Source organism: Pituophis catenifer, unplaced genomic scaffold (genome assembly GCF_029215685.1).
Source record: "Pituophis catenifer annectens isolate HBS135680 unplaced genomic scaffold, rPitCat1.0.hap2 SCAF_4, whole genome shotgun sequence".
NCBI classification, from domain to species: domain Eukaryota; kingdom Metazoa; phylum Chordata; class Lepidosauria; order Squamata; family Colubridae; genus Pituophis; species Pituophis catenifer.
The window spans coordinates 111,239,464-111,264,137 of record NW_027256884.1 but is presented as its reverse complement, the minus strand read 5'-3'; the positions used below and the strand labels follow the sequence as shown (position 1 = coordinate 111,264,137).

Here is a 24,674-nt window from a genome sequence, read left to right as displayed (position 1 = left end):
CAAAGACATTCAGAATTAGTAAACAGAAAACTCACATTATCTAATTTTTTGTTTAATGTTTCTTTTGCAGGTATTCCTTATTGATTTAGGCATAGTCAAAACATTGGATATTACCTGTCTAAGAGAACTTGAACAGAATCTGAAGACTATCAAACCACTTGCAGTAGAGTGCTCATTAACAAATATAAGGTAATACATCCATTTACTACTTCCTGCAGTAAACTACTACAAGCCCATGTAGATTAAGCCAAACCAAAGCTAAAATAAAAATCTGCTTGCAGAGCAGAATTCTGTATGGTAAGAGATGTATAATTTTACTGTTATACTACCTCAGATAACAATGGCAATTGGGACCAAAATTTCCCTCACCAAATGGTGCAAACTTAAAGTGTGATGTCACGTGACCATATTCCTTAGCAACAGCAATCCCGCAGTTCCTATTGCTGTTGTTAACTGAATCCCACCTGTCATTAGGCGAGCATCTATCCAAATCCAAGCTATTCCTGGCATGATTCCTTCTAATTCTGAGACTTGGTAAGAAAAAGGACTGCCTACTCTTGAAGTCCCCCTAACCACCTATTTTTCCCCATCACTGCCCTTTTGGTTGTCCTGTACAGCAGTATCCTCCGTGGTGGTGGCAACTCTGGAGCTAAAGTAAAGTCTGGGACCTTTAGTATTCTCCACAGCCACTATCCCTGGGCCTCTATTTAGCCACTGCTGCTGTGTGCCTCTCAAATCCTCTGCCATGGACAGCTAACCCAGAGTCATAGTGTAAAGTCCCAGCTATGCCACCTCAGTTGACCTTCACCCTCTTCTCCCACTTGCTGCTTCCTTGCCTTTGTTTCAGCCCCAGCCCTACCACAACTCAGCCAAGGGCCCAGGGGAGGGGTGGGGGAGGGGTGGTTATTATTAACGAAGGTCTTGGTCCGAGGGAGACCACTGTGCCACAGATTGCCGGATGTGAATCCCTCTTTGTGAGATGGGGTCATGGGGTTCAGATGGGCTTGTTGCTTGCGTACCTGGCTCCCTGCCGCGTGGCAACGGCCCTGCATGAGCTCCTCGACGTGATAGCCATGGTGGCAGTTGATACACCCACATAACACCACTCCTGCGTGAGCTGCACTGGCTCCCAGTGGTCTTCCAGGTGCGCTTCAAGGTGTTGGTTACCACCTTTAAAGCGCTCCATGGCATAGGACCTAGTTATCTTCGAGACTGCCTGCTGCTACCGACAACCTCCCATTGATCCGTGCGCTCCCACAGAGAGGGCCTCCTCGGGGTGCCATCAGCCAAACAATGTAGGCTGGTGACCCCCAGGGGGAGGGCCTTCTCTGTGGGGGCACCTACCCTATGGAACCAGCTGTCCCCAGAGATAAGGAGAATCCAAGACCTCGGTGCCTTCCGCCGTGCCCTTAAAACTTTCTTTTTTCATCAAGCCGGGCTGGCTTAACATTTTTAAATTTTAAATTTTTAATTGGTTTGTCATTTTAAACTGGGGCCAAATTAATATATATTCTTTTAATTGTTCTTAATGTTTGTATTGTATGTTTTTATCTGGCTGTACACCGCCCTGAGTCCCTTGGGAGAAGGTGTGGTATATAAATTTGAAATAAAATAAAATAAAAAAATAAACTGAAGAGTGCCACTATGCAGAGCAGTGAAAAGCTGGGTAGGGGAGTTAGGCAGATGAGGAAGTTGCAGCATTCCCAGGTCATAAGTGCAAGCAGGCTGCCAAGTATCTGAATTTTGATGATGTGACTATGGGGAGTGCTGCAACAGTATAACTTCAGGGACCTGGTGTAAGTCCCATTTGTTCAGTACTGGCATAACTTCAGTTGTTAAACAGATTTCCATCTGCATAACAATATTCCCCCTCTGTCCACAACATTTCATTCTAGACCATCCGGTGGGACCGAACAGTGGACGGCAACTGCTTGTGATGTTCTTAAGTCTTATTTAACTGGAGCTGTTGTAAACTTAATAATACAGGTTTGTACTGGCAAATGTTCGATTTTTTAGTGTAGATTTTATTTCAGGGACCGTTACTCAACTGAAAGTATAAGATATTATCATATGATACTAAACATTGTACATTATGCATACAAGATTTAATGGACACCCTTACCGTCAGTTTTCTGTAAATCAAGATTTTAGTATATTTGCTAATTGTTCAGCAAAATCAACATTTAGGCTAATTGTTTAGACCAAGCCATGATGCTCTTTTTAGCTAATGCCTATGATATTTTGGTGGTCTGTAACAAACTATTTAAGATTGGAAAACAATACAGTAAACTTCAGAGTTTTGTAACTATTTAAGATGATTTAAATGAGGGAATTTTGAGCCAGTACCTGCATTTTGCTTTTAATTTTGCCAAGTACTGTCCTCCAAAAAATGAGTGAAATCAGGACAAAGAGATTTACCTAAGTTATTATCAGTATTATTGTTAATATTATTTGCCACATATTTGATTCTCTGTTTATCATATTAAAACATTTGATTTGGTAGCAGCATTTGATTTTGATTTGGTAGCACCTGCAGGATGGGTGGCACGCTGAGAAAGTCTTTCCCGAGGCCTGATAACCCCCCAGTCGTGGCTGGATCCATGCTTCCCTCTCCCTTGCCCTTACACCTGAGAAGTGAATTATCAGCTTAGTGTCAAGCTGGTTGCAAAGCTGGATCTGCCCATCATACTAAGCCAGGTCTGTTCGAGGCAGTGGCTTGTTGGAAAAATTTGATTCCAGCCCCTGAAGCTCCCTAGGACAGTCCTCCTCTCTTATCCCATCCTACCACGTAGGGATGATGTTATGGGGGGAAAGAGGAGGAGGAAGGACTGCACAACACTACCTTTTGCTGCAAGGCAGAATATAAATCAAATAAGCCAGCCATTGTGGTTTATTGCCATATACAGAACTGTCCCTCTTGTGGGTAGTTTTTTGACTCCTGCCTTGGGCAGAGGGTTGGACTAGAAGACCTCCCAAGTTCCCTTCCAGCCTTACAATTCTATAATTCTATTGGGAGAAGCCACCCAAGTTCTAGGAGCAAAAGATAACCTTAGCATTTCAGGTTAAGCATTTAAACATTTCTGGTTTAAATCTTACTTGTTGATGAGCGCAAGCATCTTAGAATGAAAATATTTTCTTTTATATATGTTCTCAATTTTTTTTTCCAAATCTCATATTTGTGTCCCATTTATAAATCTGCTTTTTAATTAAAACATGTTCTTTAATTGTAAAAGCTTTTTACTACTGCTGTTTTGTGTACAGACTAAGTTGCCCCAAATTCCAGAATAAGTACCTAAATTTTGTCACTTTGTGGATGTAGTATGTCTGAAAATTGGATGTTTGCAATATTTGGAAATTGGATAACTGGCACATTTTCTTTTTCAATGAATAATTGATTTTTACCCCTAAACATTCTTAATTATCCCAGGATACCAACTTGTCACCTTTGCCTGTAACAATATTTTGCAAACATGAACAACACTGTACTGATGTCTCAGAATACATGATTCAAGAAGGCTTAGCACTTAGAAAAAGGTATATATATATTTTAAAGTGAATAGTGGTTATTCATTTTCAAATGTATTTAAAATAGTTGTTTTCTATATAAAATTAATGCTTTAATTTTATCTGTAATTCACTCAATTATAAATCAACAGAAAAATGTGTAGTCTAAGTTCAGAATGGGACAACTCGCTGTGGACAATTTGCCGCGGCCAACTCGCCATGGGCCAACTCGCTGCGGACAATTCAACAATTTAATATAATTATTTAAACTAGTAAAAAATTATTTTGAGTTTTGGCGTTCACATTTCATTTTGTCCCTCCTTTGGCATCCTTTCCTTAATGAGTTTATTCCACTATTTCTTCAATATTAGTGTAACTTTTGTCCTACAGTGAGTTGTCCCGTGGTGAGTTGGCCATGGCAAGTTGGCTGCAGTGAGTCGGCCATGGTGAGTTAGATATAGGTGCAATATTTGAGGGGAGTATTTGATTTTGTAAAATTTGCTGACATATGTTCTATTGAATCCTAATAGAACACCTAAAATTGATCCAAATCAATCTTCCTCTGACGAACTACAAAAGAATGTAGACATAAACAAGCTGGTTTCAGAAAAAGAAAGTCCTTCTAAACTAGAAAAGCATTTGGGCCCTTCAGATACTGATAGTAAGCAACAAGAACTGAATACGTCAGTGGCTAAGCCTCTAGTGGTTGAGGCCTATAAACCACCAGCTCTTCCTACTGTGGATTGCTTCAGTGCTGTGGTTAGCTGCGTTTCAGATAATGGGACAATTTATGCGATTCCCACGTCACAAGGTAAAGTAAAAAATACATTTGTACAATTATGATAGGTGTTAACATAATTTCAAAGAAATGTATATAAATGTAATAGGTACTGTTACAGATAATCAAGTCAAAAATGACTCTTCGTGACAACAGAATTCACTGCAGTTTTTTCTACATTTTTCAGGACCTTTCCAGAACCTTCTTTTTAGTTCTGGCTTCTGTGTCAAAGGCAGGACTAGAACTCATGGATTTCCAGTTTCTAATCTAGCACTTTAACCAGTAGGCCAAACTGACTCTCTGTAATTGGAGTAGGGGCATTGAATTTCAGTAACGTGATCAATCATCAGTGATCAGTCATTATATATAACTGTATTTAAAAAAAATGTTTGGAGAGATTCTCATACCAAATGTGTAAAGAATATTTATAAGTGACTTCATAGACTATTGTGAGAAGGAATGATTTGCACACACACATAGCCCCTATTTTTCATTTACTTGAGCATAGAAAAATAGTATTTATTCATGTTTCTGTGTATACTAACCGAGTTTCTATTGAATTCAATGCAACCTGAATTCACTGATATTTCATAAAGTTCTATATAGAGAGAGAGATATATAATATATAATTAATAATTCTTTTGAAATAATTAAAATACAATATAATTAATATATAATTAATATAATAACTAATAATAATAACCATCTTGACTGCAATTCTAAAATATTTGGAATGCCCTTTGAACACCATCAGCAATGACAAAATCACCTTTAGTCAGTTGCAGAAGGCATGTCTATTTGGAACAGCTTACATCCTACAACAATATTTCTAACAGCATCTTCTGCCTATCCCAGATCTTTGGGAAGAACTCAATAGGTGGATAAAAATACCGAATGCAGTTTAAATATCCTGCTGACTGTGCAGTCAGGTATAAATAATATATTAAATTTACATACTGCCCAATTCCCAGCAACTCTAGATGTTTACTTTGTTTTTAATAAACAAGAATCAAGATGACAGAAATGACAAAACTGGACAAGAACAAAGAAAAAAACAACCACTACAATCTAAAGAGGGATTTGGTTGCCCTTTTCAAAGATTCGGGCCAAAGTATTTGTTTATTTGTACAAGTATTTGTACAAGTATTTGTTACCTGAAATTCTGAACATGCACATGTTCCTTTACCATCCACCTCATATTCATTCGTTCATTCATTCATTCAATTTCTGTAATCGCCCATCTCAATCAATGTCAGAGGCATGAAAATATATTTGTCATAGTAGCTATAAGTTGGTTATGGAAATAAATATTATGACTAGCAGTATCTATATCTGCAGGAAGAGCATGCATTACTGCTGCTCTTCCTGTAGCTCAGCAGTCTCCAACCTTTCTGGCACCAGGGACCAGTTTCAGATAGTTTCGTGATCAACCTAGATGCTGAAGCTTTGCTTTCTTGCTCATCGCTTGTTGGCCCAGTTCATGTGGCTATGGGCCAGTACTGGTCCGTGGCCCAGGAGTTGGTGACCCCTGCTGTAGCACTTGAATTCTTTGCTGGATTCATTGCTCTAGAAAACTAATCTATACATGTATGCATATTATATGTTTTAGCAGTGACATATATGCAGTTATATATTGAATTGTTAAAAGTATTGGAGAAAAGGAACATTGCCAGTGGCAAAATTGATGATATATATCCATATTAGGAGTTGAGCCGAATTGAAGCAGGAGTGGCTCCCTTTCACACAAGACAGTACACAGCAAGGCAAATTGAGACAGTTGAAATATGGTTTCTGGAAAAAGTTATGAGACAAGTTAGAAATAATAGATGAAAACATTTAAAAAGAAGCTATCAATAACCCTTAGTGATCAGTGTAAAGTAGAAATATTTAAATTGCACTTAGTAGCTGGGGACACAAAGGGAAGGGAAGAGATCTATGTATCACTAGAAAGTTTTTCCACAATGCTTTTTATTCATAGTGGGGGGGGGAGGAGGAGGTTATACCCATTTATATTTTCCCTTTGTATTGCATTGTCTAGAATAGAATAGAATAGAATAGAATAGAATAGAATAGAATAGAATAGAATAGAATAGAATAGAATAGAATAGAATAGAATAGAATAGAATAGAATAGAATTCTTTATTGGCCAAATGTGATTGAACACACAAGGAATTTGTCTTGGTGCATATGCTCACAGAGTACATAAAAGAAAAGATAAATTCGTCAAGAATCATAAGGTACAACACTTAAATGATAGTCATAGGGAAACAGTCAATATAAATCCTAAGCAGGGTGGATAAAAATCAATGATTTTTTTAATTTAAATCGGATTTTTTTATTTAAATCAGATTTTTTTTATTTTTATTGAATTTATTTTAATAAAAAACTTTTGGGGTAAAAATCTATCGTAAGATAGTTTTCTATTTAAGATACATAAATAATTTAGTTTATTCAGCATGAAATGTAGCTTAGTTATGTAGCACAAGGCTGTATATTCTGCAACACTGAGACTATCGGTGAGTCAACAGCAGGTCAAAGGAGTAGCAGAGATGACAGTTGCTCTTTAAAAAATATGATTTAAATTGAGTTGGTTTAAATCAAGTCTTTTTACTAGTGATTTAAATCATGATTTAAATCGACTCAATTTAAATCAAATCCAAATTAACACAAATTAATAAAAAAAAGCAGAAAAGAGAGAAAATAAAAAAGACAGAAGTGCAGAAAGAAAGAAGAAACATTCAATTTCCTTTGCAGCAAATATAAGTACAGTTACAAAGTTTTCTCTTACTCTAAAATTACAAAAGAAAGCTCACTGTCTTCTATTATCCAGTCTTTTTTAAAATCAGAAACCCTGAATCATAGATGCATTTTTTTCCATTTTACACAAAAAGTCTATAATGTGTTTCCAGTCAGCCATAAATATAGAGACTTTTTTTTCCTTTAAAAAAAGAAGTTAATTCAGCCATCTCTGAAAGTTCCACCATCTTTAGCAACCATTCTTCCATTGTGGGTATTACTATAATTATCCACTTTTGAGCATATAATCGCAATATATAAAACAGTTCCATGACATTTTTCTAGCTACTTATCCATTTAGCCCTAAAGAAAAATCTTTTATTTCAATTGTATTTTAAACTTTAAAATTTTCAGAATTAATGTATGTATTTGTATCCATTTTTTTTTAGTTTTTCTACATATCCATCAAGCAAGATAAAATATCTCCTCATGTTGTTCATATTTCAAGCATTGTATGCAAAGATAGTATTGCATTATCTTAATTAAAAAAACCAATTAAATTGTTAAGAGAGATAATAACCTTAACACCATTTGCTTGAATTTTTCCTAGAGCAAAAGTTAAAAGAGTTAATGTGTAATATACAAGATAATGTCAAAGGTTTAGGCCTTCTAAAATCCTATAACTGGAAAAGTGGAGAAGCTTGTGTTGTAAGAGCAGCAGATACAATGTGGTACCGAGGTGAAATTAAAGAAGTTGGCGCTGGCATTGTAAGGGTAAGAGTGACGTTTTTAAGAACATTCTGGTTTTCACAACTACTGTTTTTTTTTTCTTGTGTTTTTGTTAAAATGAAGGCAGTATTGTCTATGGAGATTCTCAGTCAGTCCAGGTCATGGTTGTTTCAAAGGTGTTTTTTCAAAAGGCAACTGGACTTCCTTTGTTTTTCCTTGAAGATTTTTCGCTTCTTATACCAGACCACCTATCTCCTGTTTACAACACAGTCCTTTCAGCAGCTCCAAGAAGGTTCCACACCCATTTGCACTACTCAGGTGACCGTGAGGGCACAGATAAACCACCAAGTGGCTTCAGCAATTTTCAGAAAGAGTGCTAATGATGAGATGACTGCAAGGAATATAAATCCTTCCAATTTCCACCATTCACTCAGAACTGAAGAAGCTTATTGGATGAGAGGCAAAACATCTTCAAGGCATAAAAAAGTCTAGTGGCCTGGTGAAGACATTGTTATAAAAGTATAGTCCTTCCTTTGTTATAAAAGTCCTTTGAGTATATTTCCTACTATTTACTGCACAGGTAGTAGATGCTTGAAAAGATGAGATTTCTGTTGTTTTATGTGAGGGATAATATTTGTGAAGTTAGCAATAGGTTCACAAAATGAACACATTCATTTTCAAGAAGCATTCCCTTTTTTTAGTGCCTCTTGCTTCCCATTTATGACAAACACAATGCAGAAAAAATACCAAACGATCTATCATTGCCCCTTGCAGGTTAGCATTTTAGAAACTAATTCAACTAAATAAATCTTCTCTTAACATTATGTATGAATCAGTTTGCTGTGTCACATGTACTTTCCAAAACTATATGACAGGAAATAGGTTGTGCAGCCTTTTTGTGCATTTGTGCATGAGAAAAGTTTTTCGAAAAGAATTACATCATGAAATGTAAATACTGATGTACTTGTTCTTGTGTATTGTTTCTTTTCATAGGTACATTATGTGGACTACGGATATACTGAGAAAATTCCTCCATGCCATCTGTACCCCACTATTTTGTATGCTGAGATACCTCCATTTTCTATACCATGTCATCTGTATAAAACTGTACCAGTGAGTTAAACGCTATGATTCGAACATAATGCATTTCTACAGAACAATGTATGAAAATGTACAAATAATTTACCTGTCTGATACAGTGCACCGGTAATTGTATCAGTATTGTAGTTCATACCTATCATCAGCAGAATTGGGCATATATTCCTTTTTTCTCTTTCCGCATTGAGAGAAGTGTTAGATACATATTTCACTCTGTAATGATAAAATGCTTTGGGAATTTTAAGGTTTTCCAAGGCTCACTTTCCATAGAAGTAGACTACTAGAAAGTGGTAGGCTTTAAATGCATACAAGCTGTATATTAGATGAAAGTGTTCAATGTTAATGAACCCTAGTGGCGTCAGAATGCAGTATTGCAGGTTAAACTCTGCCCATAGCCAGGAGTTTTATCTTGATGGGGCTCAAGGTTGACTCGGCCTTTCATCCTTCCGGGATCAGTAAAATGAGGACCCAGATTGTTGTGGGCAATATGCTGACATTGTAAACTGCCTAGAGAATGCTGTAAAGCACTATGGGGTGGTATATAAGTTAGCTATTGCTAATATTAACTCTCTAGCACAGGGGTGTCAAACTCAGGACCGCAGGCCGAATCAGGACTGCAGGGTGCTTAGATCTGGCCTGTGGAGCAGTCCTGGAAACAGCAAAGGACTAGGCCACAATGCCTCTGCCAACACGGCCCTCCCAAGCTCTGTTTTTGCTGGCAGAGGGTTGCAGGAAGGCGTCACGGATGAAAACGGAGATCAGGAGCCCATTTTCGCTGGCAGAGCGCTCGAGTCACCACAGGTGCCCCCGATGAGTGATGTCAAGCTGGCCACACCCACCCTGGCCACGCTCACCCCTCCCACCCACCCACCCCGAGGTCAAACGCAACCCTGATGCAGCCTTCAATGAAATTGAGTTTGACACCCCTGCATTAGCATGTTCCTGGGCCCGAGTTTATTTCTAAGGCAATGCAGAATACCAGTTTTCATTCTAGTTCCAGCACAAATCGCCTACCTCCTCCATATGCAGATCTTGTTGCTTGTCTCGACTAGTAAAGCGAAGAAAATTAAATCATCTAAGCTGTCATCTACACTGAGTGAAAGCAGCGCACTTGTACATGTTTCCCTCCGTATTAAGTGTTTTAATATTCTCTGGGTTATTTAAATTCTATTAAATGACCAGAAAACTTTAGTAAGATTGTAAAGTCAAGACCTACCTCCAGGCTTGATTTGCCTGAATGCTCTGGGTGGAACCAGATAATTTTCAATGAAGGAAAAATGAAAGGTGCTGAAAGGTGATGCTTTGTGTATAACAGTTCCTACAACATAGAGTACACAAAAATAAGGAAAGGGTGTGATTTTATTGTAAGGAAAAGAGAGACTTGGGTTTATTTGATTGAAAGTAGGAAACGAAAACCAAGAATTCGGTGGAAAAAAATGGGTTTTGATCTGGGAGAAGCAGCATGGAGATTAAGGCACAAGTAGAGATAACAGAAGAAACAAGGAAAAAGTGTGGATGTGTTGGCTATTGGATGAGTTATGATTGTGCTAAAGAACAAATGATACGCTGAAGATGTGGAATGAAAAATAATGGTGTGAATGAAGAGGTGTTACTGAAGAAAAAACAATCAAAAGTTTGTATTTAGAGAGTCAGGTTCTACTTCCTTCCTCTTGCTCAGATTCTTGGTAAGCTATTGCTATATAGTCCCAAAAGGTTTCCTTTTCTATGAAATGTAAGTAGTTGTACCTATAGGAGCTAATTTGTAATAGCATCTGAGACAATGCTTTGAAATTCCAACTGGCTCCAAAGATTGTTTTCCAATATTTGCCTTTTTGAGACATTCTAGCTCCAGGATAACAGCAACTCTCCATTGCCTTTTTCAAGTTTTAGAGAATATACCAGATGTTAATTCCAATTGTTACATAAGGCTTCCATCAACAGAAGCCTTAAGTAACCGTTGGAATTAAAAATATTGCATGGGACCATTTTGGCCAACCCAGTAGCTCATAACATTCTTAATAGTTCTTCTTTACGAGATCACAAAAGGTAGGTCTGTTCACATGAACATGGCTGATCTTTGTCCTGAAACATCTTGGTATATCATGAAAAAAATGCAGTTGTGCTTAACCTCTGCTTTTGGGTGAACTGGAACTTGATCATTTTCTGCTTCATGACAATTCTTTCTCCAGATTAGCTAGTCTTGTGAATGGAGGTTTTGGATCAATGGATTTTCATAGTTGATTATCGATTGGTGTATTTTTCCTCATGATCATTTAGGTTGGCAACATTTGGCAGCACGACGCAGTTGAATTGCTTAAAGAACTACTTACGAGAAGATCTGTTAAAATACGCATAATGGTATGTCTAAACACTGTATCTTTTATTCATTATTTCAATCAGATGCTACCCTTAGCAAAGGCTTGAGGGGGAGCTAAAAGTAAAAACAAAAACAATTCCCTTAATCAAAAATAAATAAATTTAACCAATAGATAGATATAGATAGATAGATAGATAGATAGATAGATAGATAGATAGATAGATAGATAGATAATTTTATTTCTATACCGCCCCTCTCCCGAAGGACTCGAGGCGGTGCACAGCCAAGTAAAAAACACAATACAAATCCCAATTAAATTTAAAAATTATTAAAATTATTACATTTACGGCCAAAATTCGTTAAAAGCCAAAAATTTAAAACTCCGAATTTAAAACTCCTTATGTACTTATAAAATAAGTACAATACCAGTATTACACAGAAAGAAAATTCACAATTTCTTATTACACACATATCAAATAAGGTCTGTAATAAGGCCTACCCATCCATGATCTAATAATGATTAATAGGGATAATCTGCAATGCTTTACTGAAATCCTATTGGGTGAGGAGGAGGAGATCCCCCTTTCAAAAATAGGCTTCCTGGGTTTCAGATATGATACCAGCCAAAACACTGGGTGGAAGTGTAGTCATTACTGTCCAGAAGTCTCTGGTGACTACCAGCCATGCTGCTCCACAAATAACCACATATGAGATTCTGTGAAGCTGGACCTTAAGAATCAGATAGGTTTGCTGCTTGTGTATGAGCCTCCATATGCTTAATTCTGTGACAGATTGGCAGTGATATTCACCAGACTTATGACCACCATGGACTTGATCAAAGTTATCAAAAGCCTGATTCATAGTTTTGGAGGGCTATGTGTGTCTGCAATGCTAGATCTGATTTTTTACCCCAGGTCATGATCTGGAGTTGAGGGATAGCCCTTAGATGATGTTATTAGACCCTGGTCATTGAGAGATCACTCCCTGTTTGCCATGGAGTTCTCTGTAGGAAGGAGCAATTTGTTCAATCTGCTCCAAAATGGATCTAGCAGGAAGACTAGGATTCAACACAACCAGAGCATGACTGAATGGCTGTAGATTTAAAGGTCCCCTAGATCTGGAGATCTTCTGTCATTCATTCTGGAAGAGATTGTACTCTCACGGACAGAGTTGGTGGGTAATCTAGAGGTTTTCCAAATAAAAGTTCAAGTCTTTAATCACTTCAAAAGCGTGATAGTTTTAATTCATCACCTGAAACCTGAAGGAAGGAGCAGATCATATTCGTCATAGGGAGCCAAAGTATGGAAAATGTCAGTCAAAAATTTTTGCTTCCAAGGTAACATAAGATAGCATTTTCACATAGACAAGACCAGGAAGGAGTAGACCTTAATTACTGGTAATCGGATTGGAGGGACATTCACTTGAGGAAGAAAAAAAAGTAAAAAGAACATAGCTTCCCATTCTTTTTTCTTGATGAGTTCCACATAATTTAGTACAGAACCACACAGGGCCTTGAAAATGATAACCATTGTAAAGAGCCCTGAGGCAGTCTACATAGTAGAGGTGTCATTCTCTTTTTCCTCCACCACCAACACTGACGGAACTGAAGAACATTGCTCTTCACTCTGATTCTGTGGAGTGGTCCAGAAGTATTGAAAACCTCTGAGCGACTAAAGATGTCCAGGAAGGTTGTGTTCCCTGATCCCAGCTTCTCCAGAGATTGTCTACAAGTGCAACCAATGCAATTTTTGGAATGCATCCTTGCCTGAAATCGGACTGTCAGGAGTCCGTTTTGCTCTGTGCACATGTAAATATGGAATGTGTGTCTTCAACAAAAGTAATTTCTTTTGGGGTTGATGATACATCTTGTCATGTGTGAGCATTATAGCAAGTATCTCAAATTACAACAGGCTTTCAGCGGTAAACACATGCCTGTTTTTAGAGCTGCTTTTAGTAGCAGACGGGATGGTAGTAATGAGAGTAGAGTAGAGTAGAATAGAAGTAGAATAGAATAGAATAGAATAGAATAGAATAGAATAGAATAGAATAGAATAGAATAGAATAGAATAGAATAGAATAGAATTCTTTATTGGCCAAGTGTGATTGGACACACAAGGAATTTGTCTTGGTGCATACGCTCTTGGAGTACATAAAAGAAAAGATACATTAATCAAGAATCATAAGGTACAACACTTAATGATAGTCATAGGGAAACAGTCAATATAAATCTTAAGGATACCAGCAACAAGGTTACAGTCCTACAGTCATAAGTGGGAGGAGATGGGTGATAGGAATGATGAGAAGATTAATAGTAATGCAGACTTAGTAACTAGTTTGACAGTGTTGAGGGAATTATATAATGAGTTTGTTAATCTTTCAACAGGAGCAGTCAAATCCTCCTTGGGGAAAAGTGTCCGTCAAACTCTGGTTTTCGGGGATGTCACTATCTTATTTCATGGCATTCCATAAACATTGTATTACCGAAGACGATGGTGATTCTATGCCAACATGGGTATTGGTTTTTTTTTTCCTCTTTTCCATCATTAACAGTTTAACTCGAATATTTCATGCTGAAACAAGTTTCTTGTCCAGAGATTGTACTATCAAGCATAGTGCTGGTTGTGATATTGTGGTCTTTGGGTCTTTAGTTAGAAGTTGGGTCAGTATTGAAAATCTTTTAGACGAGAAAAACTTTTATAAGTAATAAAAACAATGTTTATCACTGAGATACAAAAAACACTGATTTAAACTCTTACTGTAGTAAGAGAGTTACCACAACTACTTCCTCTTATATCACCAGTTCTAAACAGCATTCCTAGATGTAATCTGGAGCTCAAATTGCAGAACTAGTGCATAGACACCCCACCCCCACCCCCAAGTATAGCATTTATTCTTTCTGGACAAGAATTTTGGAGTTTCTAGACAAATTCTTGGCAAAGAATTTGGAAACAAAAAGATAAAAATGTTTGCTATCATCAGTTTTGTTCTGGGACTGAGTTGCAAATTGAGGAACAATCTGTAAGCAGACCATAGCAATTTCAAGAATCTTATGCTGTTACATTGAATCAGTGATTGTTCCCCATCAAATTCAATATAATTCCTCTTTTGTGCTTTTGCTATGCACTGTCTCACAACTAAATGAACTTCCTCACTTGGGAGCTGTTAAAGTTGTGCTGTGCAACCAATGTGATTTTGTTTTTAGCAGCCTTAGAACTCAGGTTGTGCATTTCTAGTTTCAATCTTATTTGCTTAAAATGAAAATAGTTCCATTTAAATCCTTTTCCAAATTACTCTCACGGTTGCTAACCTAGTACAATAGAACCTCTGGACATGAACGCTTCTGACCACGACCAAATTGGGTTGCGACTAAAGTTATGGAATGAATTACGGTCATGACCAGAGGTTCTACTGTATTTGCAAAATTGTCACCCAAATATAAATATATTTATTGAAAGCAAGAAGCACAATATTAAAAAAGGCATTAAATTCATGAATTCAATTCAAATTGAATTCTGTGTATTACTGGCTAAATTGCCACAATCACGTTTATCACGTTGATACAGTATATCTGGAAATTGGGTGTATACACATTTTGTTTTTCAATCAATTTATTTTTCTACCCTAACAATTTTCTAATTTGTCTCAGGATAGTAGCTTTTCACTTTGTCTGTGAAAGTATTTCCTCTTACCTATCTTATTACCAGAATAGTTGTCAAACACCATCAGAATATAATTGCGCCAGCCATATAACTTCATGGTTTCTGAGGTAAATATAGATCATCTGTACAGGGCCAGACATTGGTTCCCTTGTACAATTTTTGAATGATAAGGTTAAATATTCTCTTTGGAACCACAAACCCTGTGCCTAATGAACTGGTTATGCTGTGACTAATTTCTTTTTTCTGTAAATTTGCTTTAGAATCCTCTAGGAAGCCTTCAGCTCTGTGTTACTACAGAATAAATGGCCCTTTTCTTTTGAAAATTCAGCAGTCTGTGGCTGACTTCTATTTAACTTATTTGAATATTTATTTGGCTGCGTCTTCAGATTTTATCCCTATCTTGCTAATAGTTTGCTTATACCATTTAGTATGAAGTTTGGGGTTTGGACTCTAATAGAATTTAAAATACAGATAGAATACAAATAGAATAGAATAGAGCTGGAAGGAACCATGGAGGTCTTCTAGTCTGCCTCCTACTCAGGCAGGAGAACCTATACAATTTCAGATAAGTGACTGTCTAGTAGTATTTTCTTAAAAACTTTCAGTGATGGAGTGCCCACAATTTCTAAAGGCAAGCTGTTCCATTGTTAATTGTCCTCACTGTTAGGAAGTTTTTCCTTAATTCCAGGTTGCTTCTCTGATTAGTTTCCAACCATTGTTTCTTGTCCTGCCCTCTGGTACTTTGGAGAATAATTTGACCCCCTCTTTTTTGTGGCAGCCCCTCAAATACTGGCATACTGCTTTCATGTCACCCCTAATTCTTCTTTTCTTTAGACTAGCCCAACCCAACCCAGATCCTGCAGCCATTCTTCATATGTTTTAGTCTCCAGCAGTGATGGATTAAGGCTCACTGGTGCCCTAAGCACTGACAAATCTTTGTGCCTCCCTCCTTTGTTTTTTACAAATCTTCACTGGTTTTTTTTTTCTTTCAACTTCATGGTGCCCCCTTTGGGCCTGGTGCCCTAAGTATGTGCTTAGTCTGCTTAATGGTTAATACACCACTGTCTCCAGGCCTTTGATTGTCTTAGTTGGTCTTCTCTGAACTTTTTCCAAAGTCTCAACATCTTTTTTGTAGTATGGTGACCAAAATTGATTGCAGTATTCCATGTATGGTCTTACTAGGATTTTATAAAGCGGTACTAATACTTCATGTTCCTGGCTTGCTTCTCAATGCATCATTTCTGCAGTAATTAAGTCACCTTTAAACTTTTTGAACTCCTAGCCAGTATGTCACTCCAGCTGCTGTTGCTGAAGCCGATCCTTTCATTTTATGACTGCAAGACATGGTGGTGACTGGGCAGATTCTGGCATAAGACAAAGCCATGGTACAATCTGATTCTCTTTTTGTTACCTGATGCCTCCAATTTTATAGAATCTTCACGATGTTGTTCAAATCTTACGAAGTATTTTACCATCCCCATATAGGGCCACAAAGTTTCTGGCTATTTTGTAGTATAGGTAATCTTATAATTAATTTCCAGCTGAAAAACATTTTTGCTGCTTTGTGTATATTAAAGAGCTTTCTAAATGTGAGTCTGCGAAATTAATACTGTATTAAAATTTGAGTGTATATGTTCTAGGATTCAAGGTCGGAATGCAGTAATGAAACCTTGGAGGAAAATTGTGAAATCAGTTATGAGGTAAGGTTTAACACTAAATCAATGTAAGTGTTAGCCTTCATTGGTTCATTGGAGTCTTCATTGGTTGGGGGTGTTACTTGGAACCCTGACATTAAGAGTATTTAATACCTTAAATAAATGGTATTAGCTTCCTACTGTTACACTGCCTGTAATAGCATATTATCTATTACAATTTTGTTTCCAAGCTCAAGATAGATCATAGCTTTGTGCTTTGTAAAATGGAATCGCCTTGGAACTTGTCTTGGATTTCTTCCTCTGTAGTGGTCCAGGAATGTTCATATGTTCAAGTGGCAATAGTCCTCCAATTAACTATATTCCAAAACCCTGTATTTCTCAATATTTAAAACGGCAGAGAAATTTGCTGCTCCCTAAACAATATGTGAATGTGTGTAGGGAATCTGTACAAAATAGTTTCCAGGACAAGTTGTTCCCAGTGCCTTCAGAAGCACTCCTTGGTGTTCTCTAGGGTTGTTTTGCAAATTGTGTTTTAATAATTTGCTTATTTTAGGGATTATTGAAGAGTGAACTAAAGACTCCTCTTTTGCCACCGTATATTTCTCCATCATTGCCTATCCTTGGAGAACACTTTCCAGTGAAAGTAACGCACATTGTGTCACCAAATGAGGTATCTTAATTAAAAATGTTGAACAAACACCATCATTAACAAGTCTGTTTTGTTCACCTCCGTTCACAAAAATTAAGTATTTTGTTTGTATTAGTGCTTTTAATTGAACTTCATAGAACAACTTACCTCATGTGAAGAAATAATTTTGTATTTTAAATTGAGAATTTTGTGTATCGATCTATATAATAGTAAAATTGTTATGCATCATAAGGAAACAGTTTTTGAACCAATTTACCTCAAATTACTTACAAAATATGTCCAAAATCCAGTACCCATTGGCCTCCCAAGGGAATGAAATTTGTGAGGAAATTTCAGTGGGGAAGCTGCCAGGAAATCAGAAATTGCTCGTACTCCCACTGCTTTTTGCCTGCACGTGGTCATTGTTTCTCTGTTTAGGTAAGGAAATATCTCTGAAATGCAGTCATCACTTCAAGGGAAAATGATTCAGAGAGTTTTTCCTTATCTACTTAATCCATTTAATGATGACATTTGAAAATTATTATTGGGAAATGACCAATAACAAACATTATCATAAAAACTATTAACATAAAAAATTAAAATTCAATATATGGGATCTTTTAAGAGCCGTGGTGGCGCAGTGGTTAGAATGCAGTACTGCAGGCTACTTCTGCTGATTGCCAGCTGCCGGCAGTTTGAGTTTCATCGACTCAAGGTTGACTAAGTCTTCCATCCTTTGGAAGTCGGTAAAATGAGGACCCAGATTGTTGGGAGCAATATGCTGACTCTGTAAAACCCCTTAGAGAGGATTGTAAAGCACTGTGAAACGGTATATAAGTCTAAGTGCAATTGCTATTGCTTTTATATAAAACAATACACAATACAATAACTGTACAGCTCTAAATTTCACCAACAGCAGAAAGGAAGGCAGAAGATTTTTTTTTCCTCTTGAGTTTCTATGGCAATTCCACACAAATGATGTATCTGGTGGAATAACAAGCAGTATCTTCCCTACTCTTTTGGTACATTGCTTCTAATTTATACTAAGATACTCTCAGTCTATAGATCTTGCTTATTGAGTTCCATTTGGGACCTTTCAAAATCGTCTAGGATTAAAGAAGTCACAGGACTTGAATATTTCACCTGAATATTCTAACTGCTTCTTCCTCCACTCCAGAAAACTTTACTCTAGAGCAGGGATGTCAAACTCACGTCGTCACCATGGCATCAGATGACATATCGGGACTTTTTTCTCCTTTGCTAAACCGGGCGTGGGTGTGGCTAGCATGTGACGCATCCGGCCCGCAGGCCAGGAGTTTGACAGCCCTGATCTAGAGGAAGAATGCTAGAGCACAAATAAGGAATGTAAAACTGCACAGCTCTAGAAGTGAAAAAGGTGCTCCTAAGGGGACCTAGGTGTGCTCAATGCACCTACCAGAGAACCTTAAAAAATGTAAGTTGTCACCTCCTTATTAGCTCAAACACATTTTAATTCAAGCATATAGAGCAGCGATACACCTGCAACCATGTCCCCTCTTTTCCACATCAGGTCCTAATAGTTGCACATCACAAGGAGAAATGAAATGTGAGTGAGAGAGAGAAGCTTATTCTTTGTAGAGAATCTCCCAAGAGATTAAATTTCTCTTGCTCAAATTCACTAATTTAACATTTCTCTCTTCTCCCCTCCCTCTCTATTTTTAAAAAGTCAGTGTTTCACCCAACTAAGAGTGGCAGATGTAAATAACTATATGCATATTTACATATAGCAGCCAGTGTTGTGTTATTAACTTTCTGCTAATTCAGTAGCAGTTGGAGTGCAGCATAATAGGTTCACAGCCTTATAAAAATTTAGGATGCAGATAAGAAAATGTTAACAGACACCCGTACATTCCTCAATGGTCTGGAAAATGAGCAGCCAGAGAAGCGGTATTAGAAAGAAACAACATATCGCCACTGTCAACAAGTGAAAAAATAAACTGATTTCTAAAATAAAATAATGCAATAATGGAAATTGTAGTAACCTGATCTCTTCCCTGCTAAATAACTTGATAAGGAAAAATGAGCATTTTGCTCTTAATGAAGTTGATTGTTAGGAATTTAATTCATAAATACATAACCCAAATCATGGGTGTGATTGATTTGGTTTTCAAAATAGAACCTTCCAGAGAAGGAAGGCCATTCCCATCAGAAATTCCTTTTTCACCAGCATGTGATTTTGTTTTTTAAAAAATATAAACTGTGTTAACATTGCACTAGGTTTTAGTATTTACTTTTTGGCTTATTTGTCAGACTGCTCCCCTTTCTTTGGTTAAACTCAGGAAGGTTACCTCTCAATATATTATTATATCTAACGCCCTTTGCTTTTACATGAACAAACATATTTCTAATCTTACAGTCTTTTGATAAAGATGCTTTCCTCTACCCCAGGTGTATCTTTCCATTGTTCACTCAAACAGCACCAGCCAACAGAGAGATATGGAGGACAGCTTGGATTCTGACACTCTAGAGAAAGCCTTGGCTCAGTATAATCAGAACATAGAGACTCTTCCACATCTAACTGATGTTCGAAAAGGTGTAGTACTTAGTACCTAAGAAAATTAATATGTAATAGCCTGCTTTGAATATTTTCAGTTGTATTCAAGGTGGCTAACTCCTGTTTGCTTAGAAGCCTGAGAATCCTATGTCCTAGTTTGCATGAGCTCCTTTCCAAGGAACCTCTTCCACATTTAAAAATAGAAGGAGAATCTTGCTGAATTGGGCCATAAACCCACCTTGTCCACATGGAGGCATGCCAAATGGAGAAACTCACATTAGGGAATCTCACAACCTCCTCTACTGTCACTTCCCAGTAAATCAGTACTTAAGGCTTGGTGCCTGGGATTCAGGAGTTAGTACACAGCCATCTAATGCAAATAGCCATTGATACCACGATTCTTCATGAAATTGTCTGGTTTCCTTTCAGAACCAGCCAAATTGACTGATATTATCACTAAGAGTAAGTTGCATCCATAGCTAAGAGGGCCTTTGGAAAGGTTGTTTGTGTGTGTCACTTGTACCCATTCCTGGACTTTTCTCACTTGTCACTTGTGCTTTAGTCATTTCTTGTTTCGACTACGAGTAGATCTTGATTTACAACCATTCATTCAGTGACCATTTGAAGTTACAGTGGTGCTGAAAATACGGATTTATGGCCTGTGCTCAAAGTTATGGCCATTGCTGTGCCCCTGCAGTCATGTGATTAAAATTCAAGGACTTGGCAGCTTGCTCACACTTACACTACAAGGGCATGCCAATTCCCCCTTTCTGCCTATCTCTTGCCCACTGTTGGCCATCTTGCACTCTGCCTTGTGGGATGGCAAACACTTCCAGAACTGCATGGCTCTGGAGTTGCAGTCCATGCCCTGAGAAGATTCAGCCACCCCAGGAAGCACCTGCAAGCATTAGTTCTCCCAGCTGCTTTCTCTCCCAACCTTTTGCCTTTTGTACCTAGCCACCATAGCAAAGCAGCACCTTACTGCCTTTATTGTCTCCTTTTTGGACCTATGATGCGGCCCTGGTTCATCCTTCTGTCTTCTCTCCCAGTTCTCTGCATCAATTTTTCGCTCGGAGAGTATGCGTAGTAAATATTTGCTGGAGAAGCTGAGTCCAGGAAGGCTTCATCTTTGTTTTCCTTACATTCATTTTGCTTTAAAATAGTAATAATTGATCAATTGCTGAATCAACAAACCTGGACCTCAGTTGAATACAGGTAGTCCTCGACTTAACAACAGTTCTTTACTGGCTGTTCCAAGTTTCAACAGCACTGAAAAAAAGTGACTTATGACTGTTTTTTTCACACTTATGACCATTCAGCATCCTCATGGTTACATGGTCAAAATTCAGATGCTTGGCAAGTGGTTCATTTTTTTTTTTATTTGATTTATATGCCGCCCTTCTCCGGAGACTCAGGGCGGCTTACAATATTTACAACGGTTACAGTAGTCCCAGAGTCCTGTGAACCAGGTTTTGCGACCTTCTGACAAGCAAAGTCAGAATGGGGAATCCAGATTCATTTAACAACCATGTTACTAACTTTACAAATGCAACGATTCACTTAACAACTGTGGCAAGAAAAGTCGTAAAATGGAACAAACATACTTAACAATTAGCAACACACATTTTGGGCTCCATTATGGTCGAAACTCGAGAACTTCCTGTAATTTTGTGCTATCGGTTTACCTGTCATTTCATCTTTCTCCTGCTCTCATCAGGAGAACCAGTACATTCCAGCTAACTGAATGGCATGCTTTCTTTGTAGACATGCCTTGCCTCGCAGAATATAGTGACGGTCTGTTGTATCGAGCAAAACTCATTTCTATTCTTGAGTTCAATCCTGTTTCAGTTCTTGTGGAATTTGTTGACTATGGGTCGACTAAAACATTGCCTATAAGCAGGTAAAGATGTTCTTTTTTCAAATCACTTTATCAAGATTGATAATTCAATAACTAGAAATACTGTGCTACAATACTGTTTTAGATTTAACTAAGATGATCATAAATTATCAGCTTGTATAGTTTGACTTGCAAACTGTGTTCCAGGTTGCGTCAGATTCCGTGTAAGTTCATGCAATATCCCACTCAAGCATTCAGAGTGTTACTGGCCGGATTTAAACCTGCTTTACATGATTCCACAACAGAGAGAATTCCTTATTGTCCAGAATGGAGCCTGGATGCATTGTGGGCTGCAATGAACTGCTTTGAAAGCAAAAATCTCAGTGCCTCTTCAGTGGTAAGCCTTTTTTTTTTTTTATCCTTCTCAATTTATCTCACTTTCATTTGGGAACTGTATATTCCTTCTATATGTAAATCTCTCCATTGAAGCTGCTTGGAAGAAATAAAACCAAGGAAGAAATTAAAAGCCAGGACCACAGTCAAACTCCTTGATAAGTAGGATTTGTACTCAAAGCTGCAAATGTTTCTTTTTCATCTTTGTGAAAGGTGGCATAAGTCTTTTGAATTTATAGTATGATAGTATGGCCAGAATCCATTATTTTCTAATTGTTTGCTGTTTCCTATGTCTGCATTGTGGTGAAGCACAAAAGGGCTTGAACTGCCATTACAATCTTCCAGACTTGGTACCTATTGCTCTGCCATTAGGGAAAAAAACAATTCTCCCCAAATTCTTCAAGAAGACATGTGCAAAAGCGTGTAGCTGCTGACAAGATTTAGATGATGGGGAAAAAATGGGATTTCTTGCCTATATTGTACTTCTATTGGAAATATTGATATTGCTTCTGAAACTATTTGTTGTCTTTTTTGAAAAACCTGGCTTCCAAGACACATTCACCAGAGCATATTGTATTTTTGTATGAAGAAGGACGTCTATTTCATATGAAGCTTGTGGAAATGGGATTTGCAGAATTGACACAATGATAGGTAAGCAAGCAGTAGTTATTATGTCTTTACCAGCATTAAGAAAAATTTATTGATCTTGCTGAAAATTTGCAAAAAATTAGAACTTGTAAACTTTATGAATGGTCCCACTAATTTTGATTAGTGATTTTTTAAAAACTGGAATTCTTGTAGAAAATATTTTTAAACTGTAAGTCTTAATATTTCTAGGAATAAATAAAAAAATTGCAACTTTTATTTTTTTAAAATCAGCCATACAGAGATGAATTTAAACTGAAGGTGCTAAATAAATGAAGGTGGAAAATAAAGGCACCGGAAAAGAAAACTGAATTAAAAAACAGGAAAGTTCAGTAAAAGAACCAATGCTTTTATAGGTGTGTGTGTGAATAACTACATTATTCAAATGGTTCTTTTTTTACAATCAATAATGCAGTAAGATAAGGACTCAGTAGCAGTACTATGTAGAAGTTGATAGCTTGAAAGTTTGTGGATATCTATTTTTACATTCCCAGGTATTGATACATGGAAATAATACTGGTTTTTTGTTTGTTTCAGATGTGGACTACCTTGATTTAAAAAAAATTGAACTGATTTTGTATTAAAATTGTTTTAAGAGTTATAGTTTTTTGTAAATTCTGGGAATTCTACACAGAAGTGTGAGTTTTTTGTTACATTGTTCAAGTACTAATACTTGTTTAAATAAATAGTTGGATTTGCATCAAAATGTCTTTACATTAGTTTATGTTTTATTTAATAAGTAGGGATAGGAAAAATATTTCAACTGCTTTGAGCGTGGAACTTCCTGACCCAAAAGCGAAAAACTTGCTTCAAATGCTGGGTAAGAATTCTGGGAATTAAAGTCTACAGATCTTAAAGTTGCCAAGTTTGAAGACTACCAATGTCCAACCACAGAATGATTGTCAACCATCCCTCTTAGCCATCTAGCAAAGAAAGACTCCTCGTCATTTGTTTTGCCAAGTGTATATTTTACTGAAGCTTAAATGGTTAAAGTAGCATAAACTGAATCTGAGGTTTTCCCACGCAAACAACACAAAGGAAAGTGTCCCCCCCCCCCCCAAAATCTCCTGGTTATCTGCAAATGTCCAATCAGGTGCTTGTATATTGTCCAGGAAACGGGTGCTTGGTTCCCAGCTCTGCATATCATTACTTGATCTCCATCGCTAATGTCAGGCTGTCAGCTCATGAAGCTTGGATAGGTGAGATGCAGCCATGACAATGGTTTTGTAGATGTCAGTAAAACCATTTTCCATAAATCATTTCTCTCCTATCACTGTTACAAGATTTTTTTTTAATTATTACTATTAGCAAGTTTGATCTATATTTTTATGCAGTCTTTTGTTACTGTTCCAGTAGTTTCCAATTATGTCTTTAATGCAGATCAGCTCCACTATATCATCCCTTAGAAGCTGTTAGACTAGACTACCAAATACAGTTGGCAGTATATCATCAGCAAATAATTTGACACCCCTGTCCCTATAGTAAGCTTCCAAAATTTTGGCCAATAGTTGAAAATTTTTCAACTATTCCAGGTTGTTCTGTTTTTCTAAGTTTAAGATTGATGAATCTTATATTTTTTTCTTAAATCTTTTCATTCCAATTAGAATATTTGTTTCTTTATTTTAAAAACTGTATTGGGATGATGTGATCTAATAACATGGCTTGGAATTTAGAGTTCTTTACACTTGGTTGCAGATTTTTTTCTTCCAGTGATTCACACCAATATTTTACTGATTAATACAAGCTGAAAATGTGCACATTGTGCTTATTTTGAGTAACTTTCCTATCAGAAATGTGGAGATGTTAATTTTACCAAAACATTTGACAGTGTTGTCCATTATGTTCTGATTAGGTTAATTAGTTATTGGCTAGATGGCAGGTCTATTAGGGAATTGGCTTGAAACTAATCTCAAAGAAAGATCATAAAGCTTCCTTAACAAATTAGTGTGAAATATCAAATGGAATGCCACAAATTTGGTTCAAGACCTGTACTCCAAAATTTTAAAGTGGAATGAATGCTTATCAGATTCACAGGTTACACAACTGGGTGAGTAGCTATTACAAGAGAAATGGTTTGAAAATAAAAGTGAAATTTAATAGTCAAATGAAATAATTATTTAGAAAAAAAATGTTCTTTAGTCTCTAAAAAAGAGAAGTGGGTT

The 24,674-nt window shown here is 37.1% G+C and overlaps 1 protein-coding gene across 1 annotated transcript in view; it reads left to right on the top strand.

Annotated features, from left to right (window-relative positions):
• RNF17 (ring finger protein 17) overlaps positions 1-22,515 on the top strand; it is a 52,892-nt gene extending 30,377 nt beyond the window's left edge. The window contains exons 20-33 of the mRNA XM_070943661.1: positions 71-189; positions 1,896-1,986; positions 3,428-3,534; positions 4,035-4,315; positions 7,629-7,792; positions 8,741-8,860; positions 11,123-11,203; positions 13,546-13,674; positions 16,462-16,521; positions 17,030-17,146; positions 19,532-19,676; positions 21,402-21,537; positions 21,682-21,871; positions 22,420-22,515. Of these exons, the coding sequence (XP_070799762.1) occupies positions 71-189; positions 1,896-1,986; positions 3,428-3,534; positions 4,035-4,315; positions 7,629-7,792; positions 8,741-8,860; positions 11,123-11,203; positions 13,546-13,674; positions 16,462-16,521; positions 17,030-17,146; positions 19,532-19,676; positions 21,402-21,537; positions 21,682-21,871; positions 22,420-22,515 (1,836 nt within the window). The remainder of the gene's footprint in view (positions 1-70; positions 190-1,895; positions 1,987-3,427; positions 3,535-4,034; positions 4,316-7,628; positions 7,793-8,740; positions 8,861-11,122; positions 11,204-13,545; positions 13,675-16,461; positions 16,522-17,029; positions 17,147-19,531; positions 19,677-21,401; positions 21,538-21,681; positions 21,872-22,419) is intronic.
• Positions 22,516-24,674: the final 2,159 nt, after the last annotated feature.